The sequence below is a fragment of the Ischnura elegans genome, chromosome 10 (assembly GCF_921293095.1).
Source record: "Ischnura elegans chromosome 10, ioIscEleg1.1, whole genome shotgun sequence".
Classification (NCBI taxonomy): domain Eukaryota; kingdom Metazoa; phylum Arthropoda; class Insecta; order Odonata; family Coenagrionidae; genus Ischnura; species Ischnura elegans.
Genome location: NC_060255.1, coordinates 34254245 through 34275379, shown reverse-complemented (window position 1 = coordinate 34275379; position 21135 = coordinate 34254245). Strand labels below are relative to the sequence as shown.

General features: G+C 39.4%; 1 protein-coding gene across 1 annotated transcript; it reads right to left on the bottom strand.

Moving 5' to 3' along the window:
- Positions 1-1077: 1077 nt before the first annotated feature.
- On the bottom strand, positions 1078-8984 carry LOC124167157. The gene is made up of 5 exons (XM_046544963.1): positions 8886-8984; positions 4242-4575; positions 1866-2111; positions 1670-1769; positions 1078-1345 (listed from the first exon to the last, which is right to left on the bottom strand). The coding sequence occupies exons 1-5, from the start codon at positions 8982-8984 to the stop codon at positions 1078-1080; spliced, it is 1047 nt and encodes a 348-aa protein (XP_046400919.1).
- Between the last annotated feature and the right edge of the window lie 12151 nt (positions 8985-21135).

The window sequence follows — 21135 nt, the reverse complement described above, 5'->3', positions numbered from 1 at the left end:
ATAGATACCAACCCATGGTTAGGTTCTTTCTGCTACACCTCCCCTCTTCACAGTGACCCCTAAACTGCACACTGCACATCCATTCATACAACAAACATATTTACATATATACAGATATAATTTTTTTCACATTGGTTTACAATACCAAACAGGTGATCATACACTTAACATGGTGTCATTCTTTAGCCCAACATTTCACAATTTACATTTTTTACATATCAAGGCGCACTGGAGTCTTAACAACCCTCCCACTCCGAGTGGTGTTCCTTCTCTCACCAATATTTACCTCCCTTGGTTGGCCGTCATTACCAATGTTGCCTTAGGAAATGGGAGTGTTGGATCTAATGGCTTTTGCACCCTGGTTATCTTCTAGTATTATATAGTCATTAGAGGATATTGCGTGGGGTTTGTTAGGTCGTAATTGACTGGTGTTACGTCTTATAAAGTTACCCAGAGAGTTTTTTTTTACAATGTATGACCGTGGATTGACATCTTTGTCGACTATCACCCCTGGTTCCCAGTGATCCCTTTTAGTCGTTTTGATGACCACTTTCTCATCCTTCTCAAATCTCCTCACTTAACCAATTGCTATTTTATCATAGTGCACTTTTACCTGGGTTTGTCTTTGGCACAGGGCTTTGTAGATACCATCCTGCACTTTAGGGGCTAGCAGCTCTTGTGTGGTAGGGAGTCGAGTGCGCAGCTGTCGACTAAACACTATTTGTGCCGGAGAGGCATTCAGACCTTTTAATGGAGTAGCCCTATATTCTCTTAGAATGTCTCTGAAGTCTACTCCGGACTCTTTGCTTTTCCGTAAAATTTGCTTTCCTATGTGCACTGATTCTTCTGCCATACCATTGCTGCGTGGGTAATGAGGGGTGCTGGTTTTGAGTTCTATTTCCCTTTCCCTGAAGTACTTCCTAAGCTCAAATGATGAAAATGGTATGTTGTCTGCCATAAAAATTCTTGGGAGACCATGTGTGGCGAACACACATTGTAATGTATCTATTACTGACCCTGCAGTTTTATTTTTCATTGGACACAGTTCAAACCACTTGGAGAAGTAATCAACCAGCACTAGGGTACATTACCAAAATCCAGAATATCTCCAACAATTTTCTCAAATGGTAGTTTGGGGACTTCATGTGGCATTAGGGGCTGTTTGGGATTGGCCGATTTGAACTTGTCGGAAACCCTGCATTGGTTAACTCTATCTTCCATCATTTTCGACATTCCTGCCCAGTAAAACACCTGCCTTGCCTTGGCTCTAGTTTTCTCAATGCCTAAGTGTCCCTCGTGCAGCAGTTCTAGTACAAATGGCTGCAGACTAGCTGGCACGACAATTCTGTTTTCATGAAAGATGATACCGTCCTCCACATGCAAATTTTCCGTAAGACTATAGAAGGGTCTAAGTTCTAGACTAATCGTGGCATGGGGTGGCTATCCTTTAAAATACATTTCTACCACTTTACTGAGGTTACGGTCTGCTGCAGTCTCATTTTGAAATTGTCTCTTTCTCTCGTGGGACATGGGTAAATATTTGCTAAGCACATGGACCATTTCATTCAATTGTGGATCAGCCTTGCATTCATCTTTAAGATATGACCGAGATAAGTGATCTGCAACATGCATAAACTTCCCTGGAACATAGTATACATTTAAATCATACCGGAGGAGCTTAAGTCGCAGGCGCTGGAGGCGAACTGACCCAATTTGGGAGATTTGTTTGTTCATGATAGGGACAAGTGGTTTGTGATCGGTCTGCACATCTACAGGAAGCCCATAAATGAAGTTATGAAATTTGGTTGCAGCAAAGTGAATTGCTAGCAATTCTTTTTCAACCTGTGCATAAGCATTTTTCTCACACTCTGTGAGGCTACGTGATGCAAAGGCTACAGGTTGCAGTCCCCTGCCCGGTGCCTCTTGCATTAGGCAGCAACCTAGGCCAGACTGGGATGCATCACACTGAATGGTTACCTTTTTCTTTTGATCAAATGATGCCAGAACTGGAGCAGCAGCAACTGTGTCCTTCAGACTTTGGAAGGCATTGTCATGAGTTGGAAGCCACTCCCAAGTGTTTCCTGATTTCATTAACTCCCTTAATGGGTCTCCTAGAGAAGACATATTTGGGACAAATGCCCGGAAATAATTAAACATTCCCAGAACCCTGTGGAGTTCCCTTTTATTTAATGGTGGGTCTAAACTAATTAAGGCCCTTACTCTCTCTGGATCGGCCGTCATTCCAAATTTTGAAAATATTTGCCCCAGATATTTTACTTCATTTACCTTATACTGTAGTTTGGTGGAGTTGAACTTTATCCCTGGTGCCCTTGCTCTTTCTACTACTCTATTCACAACTTGATCATGGTCCTTTTCAGTCTTACCAATACACAGCAAGTCATCAAAATAGATTATCGTACCAGAAATGTCACCAAAATTTTTTTCAACCAAGCTTTGAAAATTTTCAGGGGCACACGATATGCCGTATGGCATCCTTAAATACTTATAGCAGCCAAATGGGCTTGAGAAGGAGCATTTTAGGGTAGACTCCTTATCTAGCTTCACCTGGTAGAGGCCTTCCTTGAGGTCAAAGATAGTGAAGAATGAGTGGCCACATAGTTTTTCAGATATTTCTCCAATGGTGGGGACGCTATAAAATGGTATTACAATAGACTTATTTAGGTCAACTGGGTCAATACACAATCTCAGATTTCCAGTGGGCTTCTCAGCAATGACTAAGTTGCTAATCCACTCTCTCCCAGTGACTTTATTAATTTTTTCAATGATGTTTTCACCAGGGTTGATTGATTTAAATCACTTTGATTTAAATCATGATTTAAATCACGATTTAAATCACTTGATTTTTATTTTAAAAAATTAGGTGATTTAAATCATAATGTGATATATATGTTTGATTTTTAAAGTCAAGAAAAGGAAGCTGTAAGTGACAGCACAATTGTGGCTATTAAATAGAAATGATACTGTAGGAATGTTTTGAAAAAATTGTTTTCTGATTTAATTTCTAAGCGTAGGCACCATACAAAGTTGCAATTACAGAATTTTTCTAAACTTCATATGCTTTAGATCCGCATAATATAGCACATTTGATACTTCCAATGGCAACTTTATGCTGGTGTAATTTTTAATTTGATACCATTGGCATTTCCATAGTCCTCTCCCTTGATTGACTAAATGTTGTATTAAGTTTAGAGTATGTTGCCTCTTATTGTTTCTGCAAACGATCATTCTCCAATATGCTGCCCAAATAGTTAGTTTTGCAAATAACTGAATTTTTGATGAATGGAGAATCATAAAAATCTCATTTAAATCAATAAAAACCGATTTAAATCAATAAAATCTGATTAAAATAAAAAAATCAACAAAAATGATTTTTTTGAAAAAAATCATGATTTTTTCAACCTTGGTTTTCACGAACTATCCTATCCAACTCCTCTTTCAGTCGAAACCTTGAGGCCGAGGGTACCTTTCTAGGGGGCCTACAGACAGGTACAGCATTGGGTTGGGTAATGATTCAGCATTTTTTAGGAAAACAACCAAGACCATCAAATACGCCTTTGTACAATTTCAAGAACTCACTCACTCAAGAACACAAGAACAAGGAGTTGTTCCCTTTATTGAGCATACTCTCTTAACCAAATTTAAAGATAGACACCCTGGTAAACCCAGCAGGGGTTGGGAATCACAATCTACAATTACAAAATGAAGATATGCATCCTTCCCTCTATATTTACAACACATCGTAGCTATTCCCATTGGCTTAACTTTGGTTCCCCCGTACGCCTCGAGTAGCAGTCTAGTGGGCCGAACATGAACACTTTCATTCACACTTTTAAATAGCTTTTTAGGCAACACATTAACCTGGGCCCCAGTATCAAGTTTCATCAGCATTGTCTTACCGTTCAATTTAATCTCTTCGTGCCACTCATTTTCTCTAAAGCCCTTACTTTTGGATCCCACCGCACTCACACTGACACTAACAAGATCGCAATAGATAGATGACGCATCCGAGTCAGACTCGTATACATTAATTTGTCGAACCTTGTTAATTCTACACGCAACAGCAAAATGATTCTTTTTTCCGCACTTCGCACACACTTTGCCAAATGCGGGACACTCGCGCGCGGCGTGTCTCGAATCACACCTATGGCAGTGAAACACGTTACATGAGCTCTTTTTATTAACTCTACTCACTACGTAGCCCTTATGTGCACTTACATCACTGTTTTGATGCCTTCCTTTTCTCACGACTTCAACAGCAGCACTGCTTTCCTTCACGACATCAACAGCACCACCGTTTTCTCTAGCACTCGTCGACTCCTGGATAACCTTCGCCTGGCGTCTGCTCTGCTCTACAGCTCTGCAATGTGCCGCTGCTATATCCAGGGTCAAATCTTCAATTCGAAGGAGAGCTTCTTGAACCGCTTTATCCCTCACCCCGAAGACAATACGGTCCCGTAACACTGACTCTTTTTGAGACTCCACCCTGGAGAATCCGCAATTCTTGAGGAGCCTCCGACAGTCGGCGAAAAAGTGTTCGAAAGTCTCCTCTTCCTCCTGTATCCGTTGATTGAACACGTATCGTTCAAAAGTCTCGTTAATTTTCGGAGCCACATATTGTTCGAATGCCTTTTTTACTGCTGTGTAGTCTTTCCTATCCGCTTCTGTAAGCCCGAAGGTCGACAACAGAGATAATGCAGGCCCGCCATGGATGTTTAGAAGAACGGCGACTTTAACGGCGTCACTTTCTCCATCTACTTCGTGGCGATCAGGAAATTTTCAAACTCACTCACGAAGTTTAACCAGTCTGTGTAAGCACTCGTGCCGTTGAAGTCAACGGGCTGCGGTAGTCTAACGTACGAGGCCATTTTCTCCAGGTTCTGTACCTTGGGCTGGCGTGGTCCGACGAAATCTCGCGTATGTCACGAAAATTATGTATATATTACGATAGAACGATCCTACCGACTGCGTCATGTTGTATTATTGGTCCAAGAGGGGAATGCTGATTAAATGAGCAGGCTGGCACTGGATGGCTATGTATTTATTTGATAGATCATACACATTATCACTTTACCGAATTGGGGGACCGGAATTAGTGACCACCGGTACCAACCTTAGGTCTTTTACCATTACTCATGGACCGGAAATCCACAGATACCACCCCAAGGTTAGGTTCTTTCTGCTACAACTACTTACTAACCAAAACTAGCTTCCTAGAAATTATCTTATCGATAACCTTGAACAAACTTAGCTAATATGTTATAATAAACTATCACTATAAACTAGCAGCAAAGGAGTATTCAAAGCTTTTTGATTTTGAAGAACTCGTTTAAATAGCAAGACACCCAAACTCCGAGATTAAACTTAGGTTATTTTGTTAAAACTCTTTTCAGCACATACGAATGACAGCCCTGGGTTGCGTTCGCGCTAATACGAATGATATCACTTACATGGAGAAAATGAAATATGCCCATGTCATCACTAAAATTTGCATTTGAACATATCATATTTCATCAAAAAGTTACAGCTAGTGGATAAAGACAAAAGTAGTCCTACAGGTTAACCTCACTTTCACGAAAAAAAATCACACACAGCGGACTATCGAATATGGACGTCACAAGCCTGGAAATGATTAATCCCTTCTTACTTTCAAATTTGGAGCCTAAATACCGATTAATTCAATTTGAATACAGCATTGTATCCGCGATAGCCGCTACACTTAATCAAAGTGAATTACGAGCGTCACTCCTAACTCTACGCTTCATGGATATCCCTAGGGTTCGATAGGTCAATATCGAGTGGCAAATATCTTTGACAGAAAATGAGCTTCTATGCATAACGTATGCCGCTGTTAAGATGTTTTCTTAGGCTATTTCATATTTATTGCTGATCCCTGTAAACACAAATAGCTGCTGAAGCGCTGCAGCAGCGCTACACCGTAGCGCTGCAGACGGTGCCCACGCGCTGCTGACGCGCGACAGCAACCATCAAATTTCCGTTTTTTGAATGCCACACGCGTTGCTAGGGCGCCACTGTAGCGCTGCAGAACAGCTGCGGCAGCGCCGTTCAGTTGCTGCGGCAGCGCTGCAACAACCGCCTTGCAGCGCTGTAGAAAGGCATTAGCAACGCTACACCGGCGGTGCTGCGGCGCCCGAATTTCGCTTTAATTGCGTACTGAATCAAGCTTATCCTTGCCAATTACTACCCGGTGGCCTATCCCCAAAAGCAATACCATCATCTATGTGCAGGTTAGAATTATCATCGCTGCTATGCTCGTAGATATGTCTACTTGTCCGGGCACTAGTCAGCCTGGCAGGTGAATGAAGAAATGGCTATTGGGCATACGCTATGAAAGAGTACTGAAATAAATTATTAGGTCATGATTGAATTACCCACACTGCACGCAGTAAGGAAGGAAACGCAGAATATCTCAGACGCAGAATAAGAAGATTCAACATTACACACGCCCATAGTGGTATTATGAAAATTCTTTAATAATATTTATCTGTTTTTCCACGCTTAGTCCAGGTTTTCTGCGTTTCCTTAGTGTGGGTCTCAGAGACCGGCAGAGATATTGAAAAATGTCTTTCGACACTCTGAAAAACATTCGAAAATGGTCCTCATATAATTCGATCGCATAGTGGGAACCCCTTATTCGTCTCATTTCTAATGTCAGATGCCTTCTTCTTCTTACATACTCCGCAAACACCCTCATCATCCTTCCTAAAATATGTTCATTGGTACATCCATTGCCAAATTTTTCAGATTCCGACCTTCCGACGGCAGAAATAAACAAATGACAGTCGAGAAGCGAAGAAAATCGGACTGGAGTTATCATAAGGACGGGTCAGAAGCCTGCGTTATTCCAGCCCCGAGATAGCTCCAGTTCGTAACTCCTATCGGAGTTATTTTGACTACTGTAATCGCAAAGTGAGCTATGGCAGCCATCATAACTCTTATAGCTCTATAGCTCCGGAGTTATGACTTACGTAATAAGCCCCACAAGCTATGAAAGAGTGCCGAAATAAATTATTAGGTCTTGATTGAACTGGGTTATTCGAACTGGGTTCGCCCTAATCGTGGAATTCGGGCGAACAAACGACATTGGCCTGGACCGGGGAAACCTACCCAGACGGGACTCGAACCCGCGACCTCTTGTTTGGCAGGCGGGAACGTTACCCCGCCGCCACCGAGGCCGGCTGCGGCAGCACACAGGGTAGAATTCTATGACGGTCGTAAACTAGAAAGTAAAATTTCGATAGACTTTCACTCTAGGCTGAGCATCAGTACTTCACTCAACCAAAACAGCATTAGTTCTCAAATCTCGAAACAAAAAATATTGAAAAATTAGTAACTGGTAACCACTCCGTACGGAGAGTACAAAAATCCTCAGAAGAACTAAGCAGTGGCGCCGACTCCATGGGGCTTGAGGGGGCCCGAGCCCCCCCAATAATTCGTTATGGGTGTGAGGAAGAAAGTGTCAGGCTTGTCGATTTTCCCCGGAGTGTCCAGATATTGAGATTAGAGTTCTCAGTGTTCTAATATTGATCATATGACTCTTCTAAAATGCTTAAAAAACTTAAAACTCACCACTTATACACTCACTACTTATAAATTCCCCGGGGTAAGATCCCCGGTTTGGGCCCCCCCAATATTTTTTCTAAGTCGGCGTCCCTGGAACTAAGCATACCTTAAACACAGATACTTACTCCCCATTCGCTATATGGCATTATCCTTACAGCAGCATGAGTTTATGGTAGATGAATAAAATCGCAAAAATTCAAAATATGCTTAAAAAAATTATTTCCAGTGCATCCTTTTAATTGCATCCCAAAAAGTCACAGAACAAAGAGACAGTATAGAAGGCCCGATTTAAATAGCAATTAATGGCAGTGGTAGTTTTTCTGCCCTCTCCTCAGAATATAAATTTGAAATTTAGAGAATAAACAGAATTCAAGTTAAGTAATTAATGCTTGATATGTCAGCAGAAGCAATGCAACGAAAAATCATCAAATGCAAAGGCAAATAACATAGTACTCAATATAGAAAAAGAATGCATCACAATTCCTAGTTACAGAACAAAATGACAGTACCCAAGGGCAGAATTGCATGGCATATAATAGCAGTGAAAGTTTTTATGCTCTTCCCTCAAAATACAAAACTGAAAATTAGAGAATAAACATATACTGACTGAAATACTGAAATAAATTATTAGGTCTTGATTGAACTGGGTTATTCGATCAAGACCTAATAATTTATTTCAGTACTCTTTCATAGCTTATGCCCAATATATAGCTATTTCTTCGTTCATCTGCCAGGCTGACTAGTGCCCAGACTAGTAGACATATCTACGAGCATCGCAGCGATGATAATTCAAACCTTCACATGAATGATGGAATTGCTTTCGGGGATAGGCCACCGGGTAGTAATCGGCAAGAATAAGCTTGATTCAGTACGCAATTAAAGCGAAATACGGGCGCCGCAACACCGCTGGTGTAGTGTTGCTAATGCATTTCTACAGCGCTGCAAGACGGTTGTTGCAGCGCTGCCGCAACTGAACGGCGCTGCTGCAGCCGTTCAGCAGCGCTCGAGATGCTCCTCCGTTACGCTGCCGCAGCTGTTCTGCAGCGCTACAGTGGCGCCCTAGCAACGCGTGTGGCATTCAAAAAACGGAAATTTGAAGGTTGCTGTTGCGCGTCAGCAGCGCGTGGGCACCGCCTGCAGCGCTTCAGCAGCTATTTGTGTTTACAGGGTTTGTGTTTCCATAAGGACAAATCACGAATAAGATCGTTTAAATCACCCTGAGTTGGGAGATGAGGTTCACTGGAAGATGTACTTGCCGTGAACGTAGGATCATGTAGCTGTACCTCTTCAACATGGGTGTCATCCACATGTTCAAAGTGCACTGGTGGTTGTGGTGGATGAGCTGGCACGGGTAAGTCCTCGCTGTGAGCAACTGGCCACATTGCAGGCGGCAAATCTGGGTACTTTACTGTATGCTTGGATTTTGCAATAATAGGGAAGTGCACTAGTGTTTCAAATGCACCAAACACATTCTTTAAATTAGAGTTCAGAATAACATAATGTCGTAAAACCACAGTTTAAATCCTAATAGTGAATACTTGATTCGAGATGACCGTCCGAAATATGTAAAAATTCAAAGGCCGCTAAAACGGGTGTCCATGTTGAATATTGGCCGTGACGTCACAAGGCAGTAGCAGAAGGCAGCTTCTACGCCGTTTAGTTCTACCACTATTATTGCATAGAAAAATTACAGAATTTGAGGGTATCCGTTTTTTGCTGTCATAAAATATCTTCAGAATATATATGTGGCTGCTTCTCTTTTGAGTAAATGACTTCATCATCACGTAATATATTAATATTCATTTACGTGTCAACTTCAAGTTTGGAAAGAGTAGTACGAATGGCACATTGAATCTTTAATAAATAGGTAATGGTATTTATTTTTCGCAGGGTATATTTTGGCACAATGCCGTTTATCATGCCAAAACTTTTTTTGTAAGAACCGAGTCAAACTAATAAACCTATTTAAGACGCTTGCTGCAAGACTAATTCGTTGCGTATATATTCACGCCGGCCGGGACGTTCGCCCTTCACAACTAGAATTATGGGATGTAAGCCTTATTTCCGTGCTGGCTGGTATTTGCAATGGTTCGTTGTCCAGGATGGGTTCAAGAAAGATAATCTTGGTTGGGAGAAGGAAAATTCCAACGATTTATAAATGGTATACCTAACTTTGATGTATTTATGGTCACTGAATTTTTGAAAAAGGAGGACAGGTTCAACGCTCCATAGAAAGGCGAGACGTTAAGGCTAACAAGGGGAGACCTCGTACCTTGCTACATCTTTTTCAATTAGGGCCTTAGTTAGGCTATAATTAATTAATTTTCATGCGTTACTTTTCACAAGTCATATATATAATTTAAATATCCTACGTTACGTAATGGGTCGGATGGGGGTAGTGGTAGCGTGAACGATTTCCCACCCTTAACCAAATGGGATCATGGTACAAGACTATGTCATGGCATTATTTTTTGTTGTCTTCATTGTGATCATACGGCGTCAAGTTTATCATTAACTATAATTGCAGCAATCATTGACATAAGACAATTTTTTTATCATCATAATGGCGTTTAGGTATTTTAACAGTGTCATTACAAACGCAGAGCTACGATGACTACAAGGGTTGGTGTGCGCTAAAATGTTAATTTTTTCTTTGCTATATACTGACCAACTTCCACATTAAAAATGAAAACCACTCTTTCAAGAGCACATACCATTAAAGGCTCGCGGCAAGCAATAATATGCGTACAGACATAATTAATAAGAACACAAAGTGAATATAAAATGCCATATATCTCGAACACTTGTAATTCACATTACCCCAAAGGGAGTTTACTTAGTCAGTACCAACCAGTTTACCTAGGTAGCAGTGCTAAAAGAACCATTCCGAAATATAATTTCAATTAACAAATAGGATGAAATAAAAGTTGATAACCCTGGACCGGGCGCGCTGGCGTATAAAATACGTCAATCTTTGAAAACCAAGGATTTCAACATTGTACGTACATTCTGGGCTAGAATGGTCTCGTGTATTCCTACAATGTACTTAAGAAGGTTGACTACTTAAAGTATGTACTTTAAAAAAAAATTATTCTAATGGTTTTCAGGTATTTTGATTTTTTGATGCTAAAGTGATGAAAAAATAACCTAAATCCATCCAAAAATTTTTTATCCAATATCATTACTTCTGCCACAAATTGTAAACACTTACTGCAGTTGTGTCTGCAAGTTTTCTGGTATGCCAGGGTACAGTATTCATTTTGTCAACATTTCTTCACTCAAGCTCGGTGACGTCCTCAGGGCAGAGATGAATACTGTTTCATCACTTCCTTATGTATATACCCCCAGGACCAGTGAGGTACAAAGTGAGCTACCATGTAGGCCATTATAATAAAATTAGAAGAAAATAATTCAACCGGAAATTTATTTGCTGGTTTTTATTTAATTAATATACCGCATTTGGAAATCGTTACTCAGAAGCATGGTGAGGGCAGTGGAGGATACAGAAAAAAACTCAAGGAGGGGGTGCAAAAGATATTTTGAGCTACCTTTACTTAAATTGTCATAAAAAAGTAATCAAGTCACATGAAAAACTTATGAAAATTTAATTTACACGTTGCGTACGCATGGCGAGAATTCTCGTCATTTTTTTCCTGAACGTTCCGGACGATGACGAAGTTTCTTGTCATTTAGGCGCGTCAACCTAAACGATTTTCAAGTGTACGGTATGTATTTGTTAGTACGTTTTCAGTTGTTGTTCATTATTCATAATGAATTGATGCATCATAACGTTTGATTGGGTAAAGTTATATTCTAAACATTAGCTTTTTAACAATGTTTAAACCAAAGGCATATTTCTAATCCCAACACCTCCACCCAGAATCGGCGTTCCTAGGAATTTAAATACCCCAGTACGCAACGTGTTAAAACTGATATACGAGACAATACCATCTTATGATATAAAAAAAGTTACAACTGTGGTTCTGCAATGTTTGGCAATGCAGGAATACTCATAAGGGGGGCGCACGCTCCTCATATGTATCCATGGTGCACCACTGAGTGATAACAGTGATAAATACTGTGTGATCACTTCCTTATTACTGACACCCTCATATTAACCCCCAGGACCAGTGAGGTAGATAGTGAGCCACCATGTAGGCCATTATAATCAAATTAGGAGAAAATCATTCAACCGGAAATTTATTTGCTGGTTTTTATTTATTTAATATACCGCATTTGGAAATCGTTACTCAGAAGCATGGTGAGGGCGGTGGAGGATACAGAAAAAAACTCAAGGAGGGGGTGCAAAAGTTATTTTGAGCTCCCTTTACTTATAATAATCAGTCATAAAAAAATAATCAAGTCACATGAAAAGCTTAAGAAAGTTTTATTAAAACTGATAATACACACATACAAGACAATGCCATCTTATGATATAAAAAAAGTTACAATTGTGGTTTGGCAATGCATGAATACTCATAAGGGGGGTGTATGCCCCTCACATGCATCAGCCACTGGGTGAGAGAGGGCGACATCAAATCCCCCCAATGACATTTACACCTGACCGACCCCAGGCTTGTATGAGGATGATCAAGTGTCAGTACGTCACTCACCTGTGCCATGAGGATGACATTCAACTATAGTGTGTTGAAATGTTGGTAAAATAATGTATTGAAACCCTGTGTACCCAAGAACCTGCAGGCACAAACAGTCAGCAGGAGAGACTGAAATATTTCATAACATAGTGCAGTTAATTGCCATAAGAAAAGTTTTTACTGCCCTTCACATGGTAGGGTTGAGCAATACCACATAATATGTAGATTTATTTCAGTTAATTTTGGTTGTGAATAATACAGTCTGATTATACAATTAACAACTGTAGGTACAAGATTTGTCATGTTGAAATTTAATAATTGAAAATGTGTATGCTAACTTTCTGAGTTAGTATGCTAATGGTGGCACATGACAGAAAACAGAATACTTGCTCAAATAATACCCTCTCTCATTGAACTTCCTTTCGGATTCATAGAGTATGTAGAGCCAGCGTTCGTTCGTAAAACAATATAAATAAATATCAAAACTAGAAAATAATTATGTCAAATTTTTAGGTTTAATGCACGTGACAAATGTTAACATGAGTATCCTCAACATACCCTGAAAATTTCAATAAAATACTTAATATTTTAAAAGTAACACGTCCTGATAATAAACAGGACGAGCGAATGTTTAAATAACTATGATTAAATATATGTTCGCAAGAACGAGGACGTGTGACAATAGGGTGGTCCTTTTTTTTTCGATTTTTCGAATTTCTTTCGGGACGCCCCCTCATTTTATGCCAATTGATGTAAAAACACATCCGGTAAAATATTATTGCAATTGGATAACGGGAAAACGTGCCGCATCGCACTCAAAGTTGAGAAATTTTGGTATTTTCGGCTGTTTTTCGGATGCGAATGGCGATAAGAAGGCGCTGGTATTTTTCAACTGATTTTCTATGGTAACTAACGATACAATGGACATTTGTCATGCTGCTCCTAAAATATTTTCCAATTGTGAAGGGTGGTTCCCGAGATAAGGGCCCAAGAGTGAGCGCGCCCCACCCCAGGCAGACATTTTTGGTCGAAAACATTTGGACACATTACATTCGTCATTTCTGTCATCTGAAGATGTTGAACTATATTTAAGAAAAAATTTCAAATTTACAAGATTAAGAGTAACTATCCGCCATTTAGGTCTACATTTGCATATTATAATTACATTTTAACAGAAACTGTTTAGCATTGCGAATCAGGGGCGCAGCCAGGAATTAAGGCTGAGGGGGGGGGGGGGGGGGTTTAGGTGCAACTAATACCAGGGTGTGGGGGGTATAGTATACCCACCAGGATAAAAGGTAGGTGCGAGATTAATAAATTAAATAAATGATACAAAATTTTGAGTTTTATGGCTTTCTGAGGGATATTTTATTAATCCTTCAGCTATTCCATTAGTAATATTAATCCAATTAAGTAAAATGGATTAAACTTAAGCATTTCTCTGAGCTCTGGGGGGGGTTTAACCCCCAAAACTCCCCCTCGCTGCGCCACTGTTGCGAATTATTGATTGGTTTAAGTCAGGTTTAAATAAAAACAAATTATAACCTTTAAACAAAATTATTGGAATCAATTCCACCACGAAATCGAATGTTTTTTCTAAAATGTTTCAAAAGTGATCGCCTAATTTTAAGCATACAACACGCCATTATAATAGATTGGTCAAGCGGGAGTGATGCGTCATCTTAAAATAAAATAAGGGAAGATATCTCCGCAAAAGTATGGCAACCTTACATCCCTGAATTTTGCGCTGTCGCCGGCCTGCAAGAGTGACAGAAACAGCCTTTCATGCATGGACCGAACACATTCCTACCTCTCTCGCATGCAATGCCTGCGCCCTGGCGTCCATTCCACCCACTGAAGAGGCGGGGACGATCCCACGCGCAATGGCCAATCCCATCCACCGGAGCGTGCATCTACAACGCCCATCGAGAATCTGGGTGAAAATTCGCGGCCGCACAAAAGGGTTTCGACAAGGCTCTGCGGTACATGCGAGAGAGGCGCAGTTGAGAGATCAGACCACGGCAGGAGATAGGTAGCCGCAAAAACACGTTGGTAGATCATGGCATTCTGTTGCTGCACGTTCGACGATGCAGGTACGACAAAAACACCAGAAAATTCCCTAGTGCGCAAATATGATATAACGAAAGAGAGCAAAACATGTGCAACGCCTAAGAGATGGAAAAATTAATAATAGCGCGCCCACTGCGAGAATAAAGACTGCTTTGCGTGATTCATTACGGTTATGAGCGCGATGAAAAAGAACAGACACAAACGGGTACTGTATACGCTTGTAAAGAAGCATTTAAACACGGAAATATCACACGCTTACCTTAATTAACTGGTGCAATATAGAGTGAAAAAATCTAAATGTTATTTTTTCTTCATAATTAGTGAATTAATTATTATTTACGTACTAACAAATGCAGGATTTGTTTAATATCAATTTTCTGGCAGTCAAAAAAATATACATTTACATTTGTTTGCTTCCCATCACTGTCACATAGATTCTGGACATGACATTAAACACCTTTTGATTTCCCGGGTGGTGTGTCATAGGTAAAAAGGAAAACTGTCGAAAAACATTCAGACTTGTATATTTATTTGGGCAACAGAACCCATGCAACAAAATACACTTTAATATAACTAGGTATTTTACACAAACTTTTATATGTCTCGCAAGACACCTATAATTTCCCACATTCTGCGCGAGTAAAATATTTTTATTCTAAGGAAATGAGGATTGCTATCCTCGTAATGGACTTCGTAAAGAGCGTCGGTAATTAAAAAAAATAATTTTCATTAAAGAAAGAGAATTGGAACATTTTAACGAGTGTAAGTCTTTGTTCATTTTTCTAAAGAATCTAGAACATTCATAGGGATCAGGCAGGACTAAAATCCTCCTAAAAAATTAATCACCACTACATCTTCGTATAATCCTCAAGATTGCGGTCTAAGGTCAGAAAATCCCCTACGTACCCTCGGCAGAGACACCTGAGTGCCTCAAAATGCTAAGCTAAGCTAAGCCGGATAATCCAGTTTGATCTAGTAATGTACACCATGGTTCCTTATTTTGCCTATCTTTTTCTCGGAGCGAGATTTTATACCTAGCTAAAGCTACTACAGCCAAAGCAGGAGATTTTGCTCAGACCGTTTTACATCTTCCATCGTAAATATTATCTCATTATTTCTATAATACGACAAAAAAATTCGATATAGGTCTTCGGTTAAAGCATATACGACGTATATATATACATTATATATATTATACGTATGCCAAGAGATTCAAATGTAAATCTACTATCTCAATATGCCGAGTATTATCGATGACATCAGCATCGGTGCTCCATATCATCTTTGGATATTGGAAACCCACGATTCATGTCCTCCTTTCGCCATTTATCTTCAATATACGATCCTAAGAAGGCATTCACGCAGCCTATTCGTTAATTCATGCCACGCACTGCAGATGTGAGCCATGGAGAATTTTCTTCACCATGCCATGGATGGCTTCCGAATTTTCCAACATGTTCATGTTTCTATGCATATCTATGGACCAATTATGGTATTACTAACAACTTCCTCGCCTCTTCGACTTGTATAGAATTTTTAATACGACGACTTCTACGGAATCGGCTGGAAAACATGAGTAAGTGGCTATATAAATACAGAAAATACAAGAATACAGAAAAGGATAAGCGCGTACTAGTGGTTGCCAATTACGATGCGATGAAACAAGCAGAGGTGGAATGCAAATAGGAGCTTACATTAGAAAAATTTACCAGTGACAGAGCTTAAAGATAATCTGAGATGCTGGGAATAATACCAAAATTTATTGACATATGGCCCAACAAAACAAATTTCATGTGTATTAGCTCAAGTATCCATGTTATGTATGCAGGTAAACAGGGCAAAACGACATTTTTATATCTAAATTTCTACAGTGGGCAACTGATGAGGTGTGCGAAAGCTGAGTTAGGCTAGACTTCAAAGTAGTCGGATGGCATTACATCAGACTTAAATGAGACACTTGAGTGATGAGTTACTTGTCTCTAGACCACTTTTCATTTCTCTAAACCAAGTTTACAGAATGACCCAGCGAAGGTGGTAAAGCAAATTGATGCCTGTTAAGGAAAATTATTGTTTATGATGAGGCGATTAAAGAGTAATCAGTTTACCATTGTAATTTTAGGGTCAATGTTACATACACTTCGTTATTCTTTAAGAGAGATTGCAGATCTCCGAGCACCCGGAAAATATTGTGTACCGTTTCAATATTAAAGATATGATGATAGCAAAACCAAGTAATTTAAATAACCTAGAAATGAAATTAATATAAAAATTAAAATATATTTGATTGAAGAATGATATCATTAAGCATCAAAGAATATAGGTTTAATTGAAATAGGGATATATGTTATGGAATATTGCCAACGAATAAAAAGGTTTTCGTCATATTTTATGATATACCTCTTGGTACTGTACATTTCATGGTATTATGGGAACATAAAATTTATATTTTACTGTATATTGAATATTGTTATTGGGTGCTATCTACAACAAAATGGAAAAATTTGCTTAAATATTATGTATTTTCATGATGTCACCAGACCTCGACGACTTAGCGGCGAACTAAAAATTCCTTTTATTTTATGTGTATGCATATTTTTAGTATACTTTGTAAAATAAGACGTTATTTTTTTAGCCATACAGACTGTTTATAAGGAAAAACTGGGCTTGAATACCCACCTACATTCGTTAAACCTCATTATTCACGGACAACCGTGGACCAGGCAGCCGCGTAAACTTACATTCACCCGCAAGTACACTTACAGGGAAACAATTCCACAGAAGACAAATCAAACCCGAACCTTCAGAACTCGTTGCAGTTGTTCTACCACTTGAGCTAACAAGGAATATTCCTCTACTCTCCCCGCATGTGGTGTCGGGATATCGAACATTAACGAGAAAAAAAATACTTCTTCTTCTTCCTTCCAGGATTAGGCTACTAAGCCTGTTCCGGCTCCACATTACCATCTTTACCGTGGTGTCTTTAATGTCATGTCCAGAATCTATGTGACAGTGATGGGAAGCAAACAAATGTAAATGTATATTTTTTTGACTGCCAGAAAATTGATATTAAACAAATCCTGCATTTGTTAGTACGTAAATAATAATTAATTCACTAATTATGAAGAAAAAATAACATTTAGATTTTTTCACTCTATATTGCACCAGTTAATTAAGGTAAGCGTGTGATATTTCCGTGTTTAAATGCTTCTTTACAAGCGTATACAGTACCCGTTTGTGTCTGTTCTTTTTCATCGCGCTCATAACCGTAATGAATCACGCAAAGCAGTCTTTATTCTCGCAGTGGGCGCGCTATTATTAATTTTTCCATCTCTTAGGCGTTGCACATGTTTTGCTCTCTTTCGTTATATCATATTTGCGCACTAGGGAATTTTCTGGTGTTTTTGTCGTACCTGCATCGTCGAACGTGCAGCAACAGAATGCCATGATCTACCAACGTGTTTTTGCGGCTACCTATCTCCTGCCGTGGTCTGATCTCTCAACTGCGCCTCTCTCGCATGTACCGCAGAGCCTTGTCGAAACCCTTTTGTGCGGCCGCGAATTTTCACCCAGATTCTCGATGGGCGTTGTAGATGCACGCTCCGGTGGATGGGATTGGCCATTGCGCGTGGGATCGTCCCCGCCTCTTCAGTGGGTGGAATGGACGCCAGGGCGCAGGCATTGCATGCGAGAGAGGTAGGAATGTGTTCGGTCCATGCATGAAAGGCTGTTTCTGTCACTCTTGCAGGCCGGCGACAGCGCAAAATTCAGGGATGTAAGGTTGCCATACTCTTGCGGAGATATCTTCCCTTATTTTATTTTAAGATGACGCATCACTCCCGCTTGACCAATCTATTATAATGGCGTGTTGTATGCTTAAAATTAGGCGATCACTTTTGAAACATTTTAGAAAAAACATTCGATTTCGTGGTGGAATTGATTCCAATAATTTTGTTTAAAGGTTATAATTTGTTTTTATTTAAACCTGACTTAAACCAATCAATAATTCGCAACAGTGGCGCAGCGAGGGGGAGTTTTGGGGGTTAAACCCCCCCCAGAGCTCAGAGAAATGCTTAAGTTTAATCCATTTTACTTAATTGGATTAATATTACTAATGGAATAGCTGAAGGATTAATAAAATATCCCTCAGAAAGCCATAAAACTCAAAATTTTGTATCATTTATTTAATTTATTAATCTCGCACCTACCTTTTATCCTGGTGGGTATACTATACCCCCCACACCCTGGTATTAGTTGCACCTAAACCCCCCCCCCCCCCCCCTCAGCCTTAATTCCTGGCTGCGCCCCTGATTCGCAATGCTAAACAGTTTCTGTTAAAATGTAATTATAATATGCAAATGTAGACCTAAATGGCGGATAGTTACTCTTAATCTTGTAAATTTGAAATTTTTTCTTAAATATAGTTCAACATCTTCAGATGACAGAAATGACGAATGTAATGTGTCCAAATGTTTTCGACCAAAAATGTCTGCCTGGGGTGGGGCGCGCTCACTCTTGGGCCCTTATCTCGGGAACCACCCTTCACAATTGGAAAATATTTTAGGAGCAGCATGACAAATGTCCATTGTATCGTTAGTTACCATAGAAAATCAGTTGAAAAATACCAGCGCCTTCTTATCGCCATTCGCATCCGAAAAACAGCCGAAAATACCAAAATTTCTCAACTTTGAGTGCGATGCGGCACGTTTTCCCGTTATCCAATTGCAATAATATTTTACCGGATGTGTTTTTACATCAATTGGCATAAAATGAGGGGGCGTCCCGAAAGAAATTCGAAAAATCGAAAAAAAAAGGACCACCCTATTGTCACACGTCCTCGTTCTTGCGAACATATATTTAATCATAGTTATTTAAACATTCGCTCGTCCTGTTTATTATCAGGACGTGTTACTTTTAAAATATTAAGTATTTTATTGAAATTTTCAGGGTATGTTGAGGATACTCATGTTAACATTTGTCACGTGCATTAAACCTAAAAATTTGACATAATTATTTTCTAGTTTTGATATTTATTTATATTGTTTTACGAACGAACGCTGGCTCTACATACTCTATGAATCCGAAAGGAAGTTCAATGAGAGAGGGTATTATTTGAGCAAGTATTCTGTTTTCTGTCATGTGCCACCATTAGCATACTAACTCAGAAAGTTAGCATACACATTTTCAATTATTAAATTTCAACATGACAAATCTTGTACCTACAGTTGTTAATTGTATAATCAGACTGTATTATTCACAACCAAAATTAACTGAAATAAATCTACATATTATGTGGTATTGCTCAACCCTACCATGTGAAGGGCAGTAAAAACTTTTCTTATGGCAATTAACTGCACTATGTTATGAAATATTTCAGTCTCTCCTGCTGACTGTTTGTGCCTGCAGGTTCTTGGGTACACAGGGTTTCAATACATTATTTTACCAACATTTCAACACACTATAGTTGAATGTCATCCTCATGGCACAGGTGAGTGACGTACTGACACTTGATCATCCTCATACAAGCCTGGGGTCGGTCAGGTGTAAATGTCATTGGGGGGATTTGATGTCGCCCTCTCTCACCCAGTGGCTGATGCATGTGAGGGGCATACACCCCCCTTATGAGTATTCATGCATTGCCAAACCACAATTGTAACTTTTTTTATATCATAAGATGGCATTGTCTTGTATGTGTGTATTATCAGTTTTAATAAAACTTTCTTAAGCTTTTCATGTGACTTGATTATTTTTTTATGACTGATTATTATAAGTAAAGGGAGCTCAAAATAACTTTTGCACCCCCTCCTTGAGTTTTTTTCTGTATCCTCCACCGCCCTCACCATGCTTCTGAGTAACGATTTCCAAATGCGGTATATTAAATAAATAAAAACCAGCAAATAAATTTCCGGTTGAATGATTTTCTCCTAATTTGATTATAATGGCCTACATGGTGGCTCACTATCTACCTCACTGGTCCTGGGGGTTAATATGAGGGTGTCAGTAATAAGGAAGTGATCACACAGTATTTATCACTGTTATCACTCAGTGGTGCACCATGGATACATATGAGGAGCGTGCGCCCCCCTTATGAGTATTCCTGCATTGCCAAACATTGCAGAACCACAGTTGTAACTTTTTTTATATCATAAGATGGTATTGTCTCGTATATCAGTTTTAACACGTTGCGTACTGGGGTATTTAAATTCCTAGGAACGCCGATTCTGGGTGGAGGTGTTGGGATTAGAAATATGCCTTTGGTTTAAACATTGTTAAAAAGCTAATGTTTAGAATATAACTTTACCCAATCAAACGTTATGATGCATCAATTCATTATGAATAATGAACAACAACTGAAAACGTACTAACAAATACATACCGTACACTTGAAAATCGTTTAGGTTGACGCGCCTAAATGACAAGAAACTTCGTCATCGTCCGGAACGTTCAGGAAAAAAATGACGAGAATTCTCGCCATGCGTACGCAACGTGTAAATTAAATTTTCATAAGTTTTTCATGTGACTTGATTACTTTTTTATGACAATTTAAGTAAAGGTAGCTCAAAATATCTTTTGCACCCCCTCCTTGAGTTTTTTTCTGTATCCTCCACTGCCCTCACCATGCTTCTGAGTAACGATTTCCAAATGCGGTATATTAATTAAATAAAAACCAGCAAATAAATTTCCGGTTGAATTATTTTCTTCTAATTTTATTATAATGGCCTACATGGTAGCTCACTTTGTACCTCACTGGTCCTGGGGGTATATACATAAGGAAGTGATGAAACAGTATTCATCTCTGCCCTGAGGACGTCACCGAGCTTGAGTGAAGAAATGTTGACAAAATGAATACTGTACCCTGGCATACCAGAAA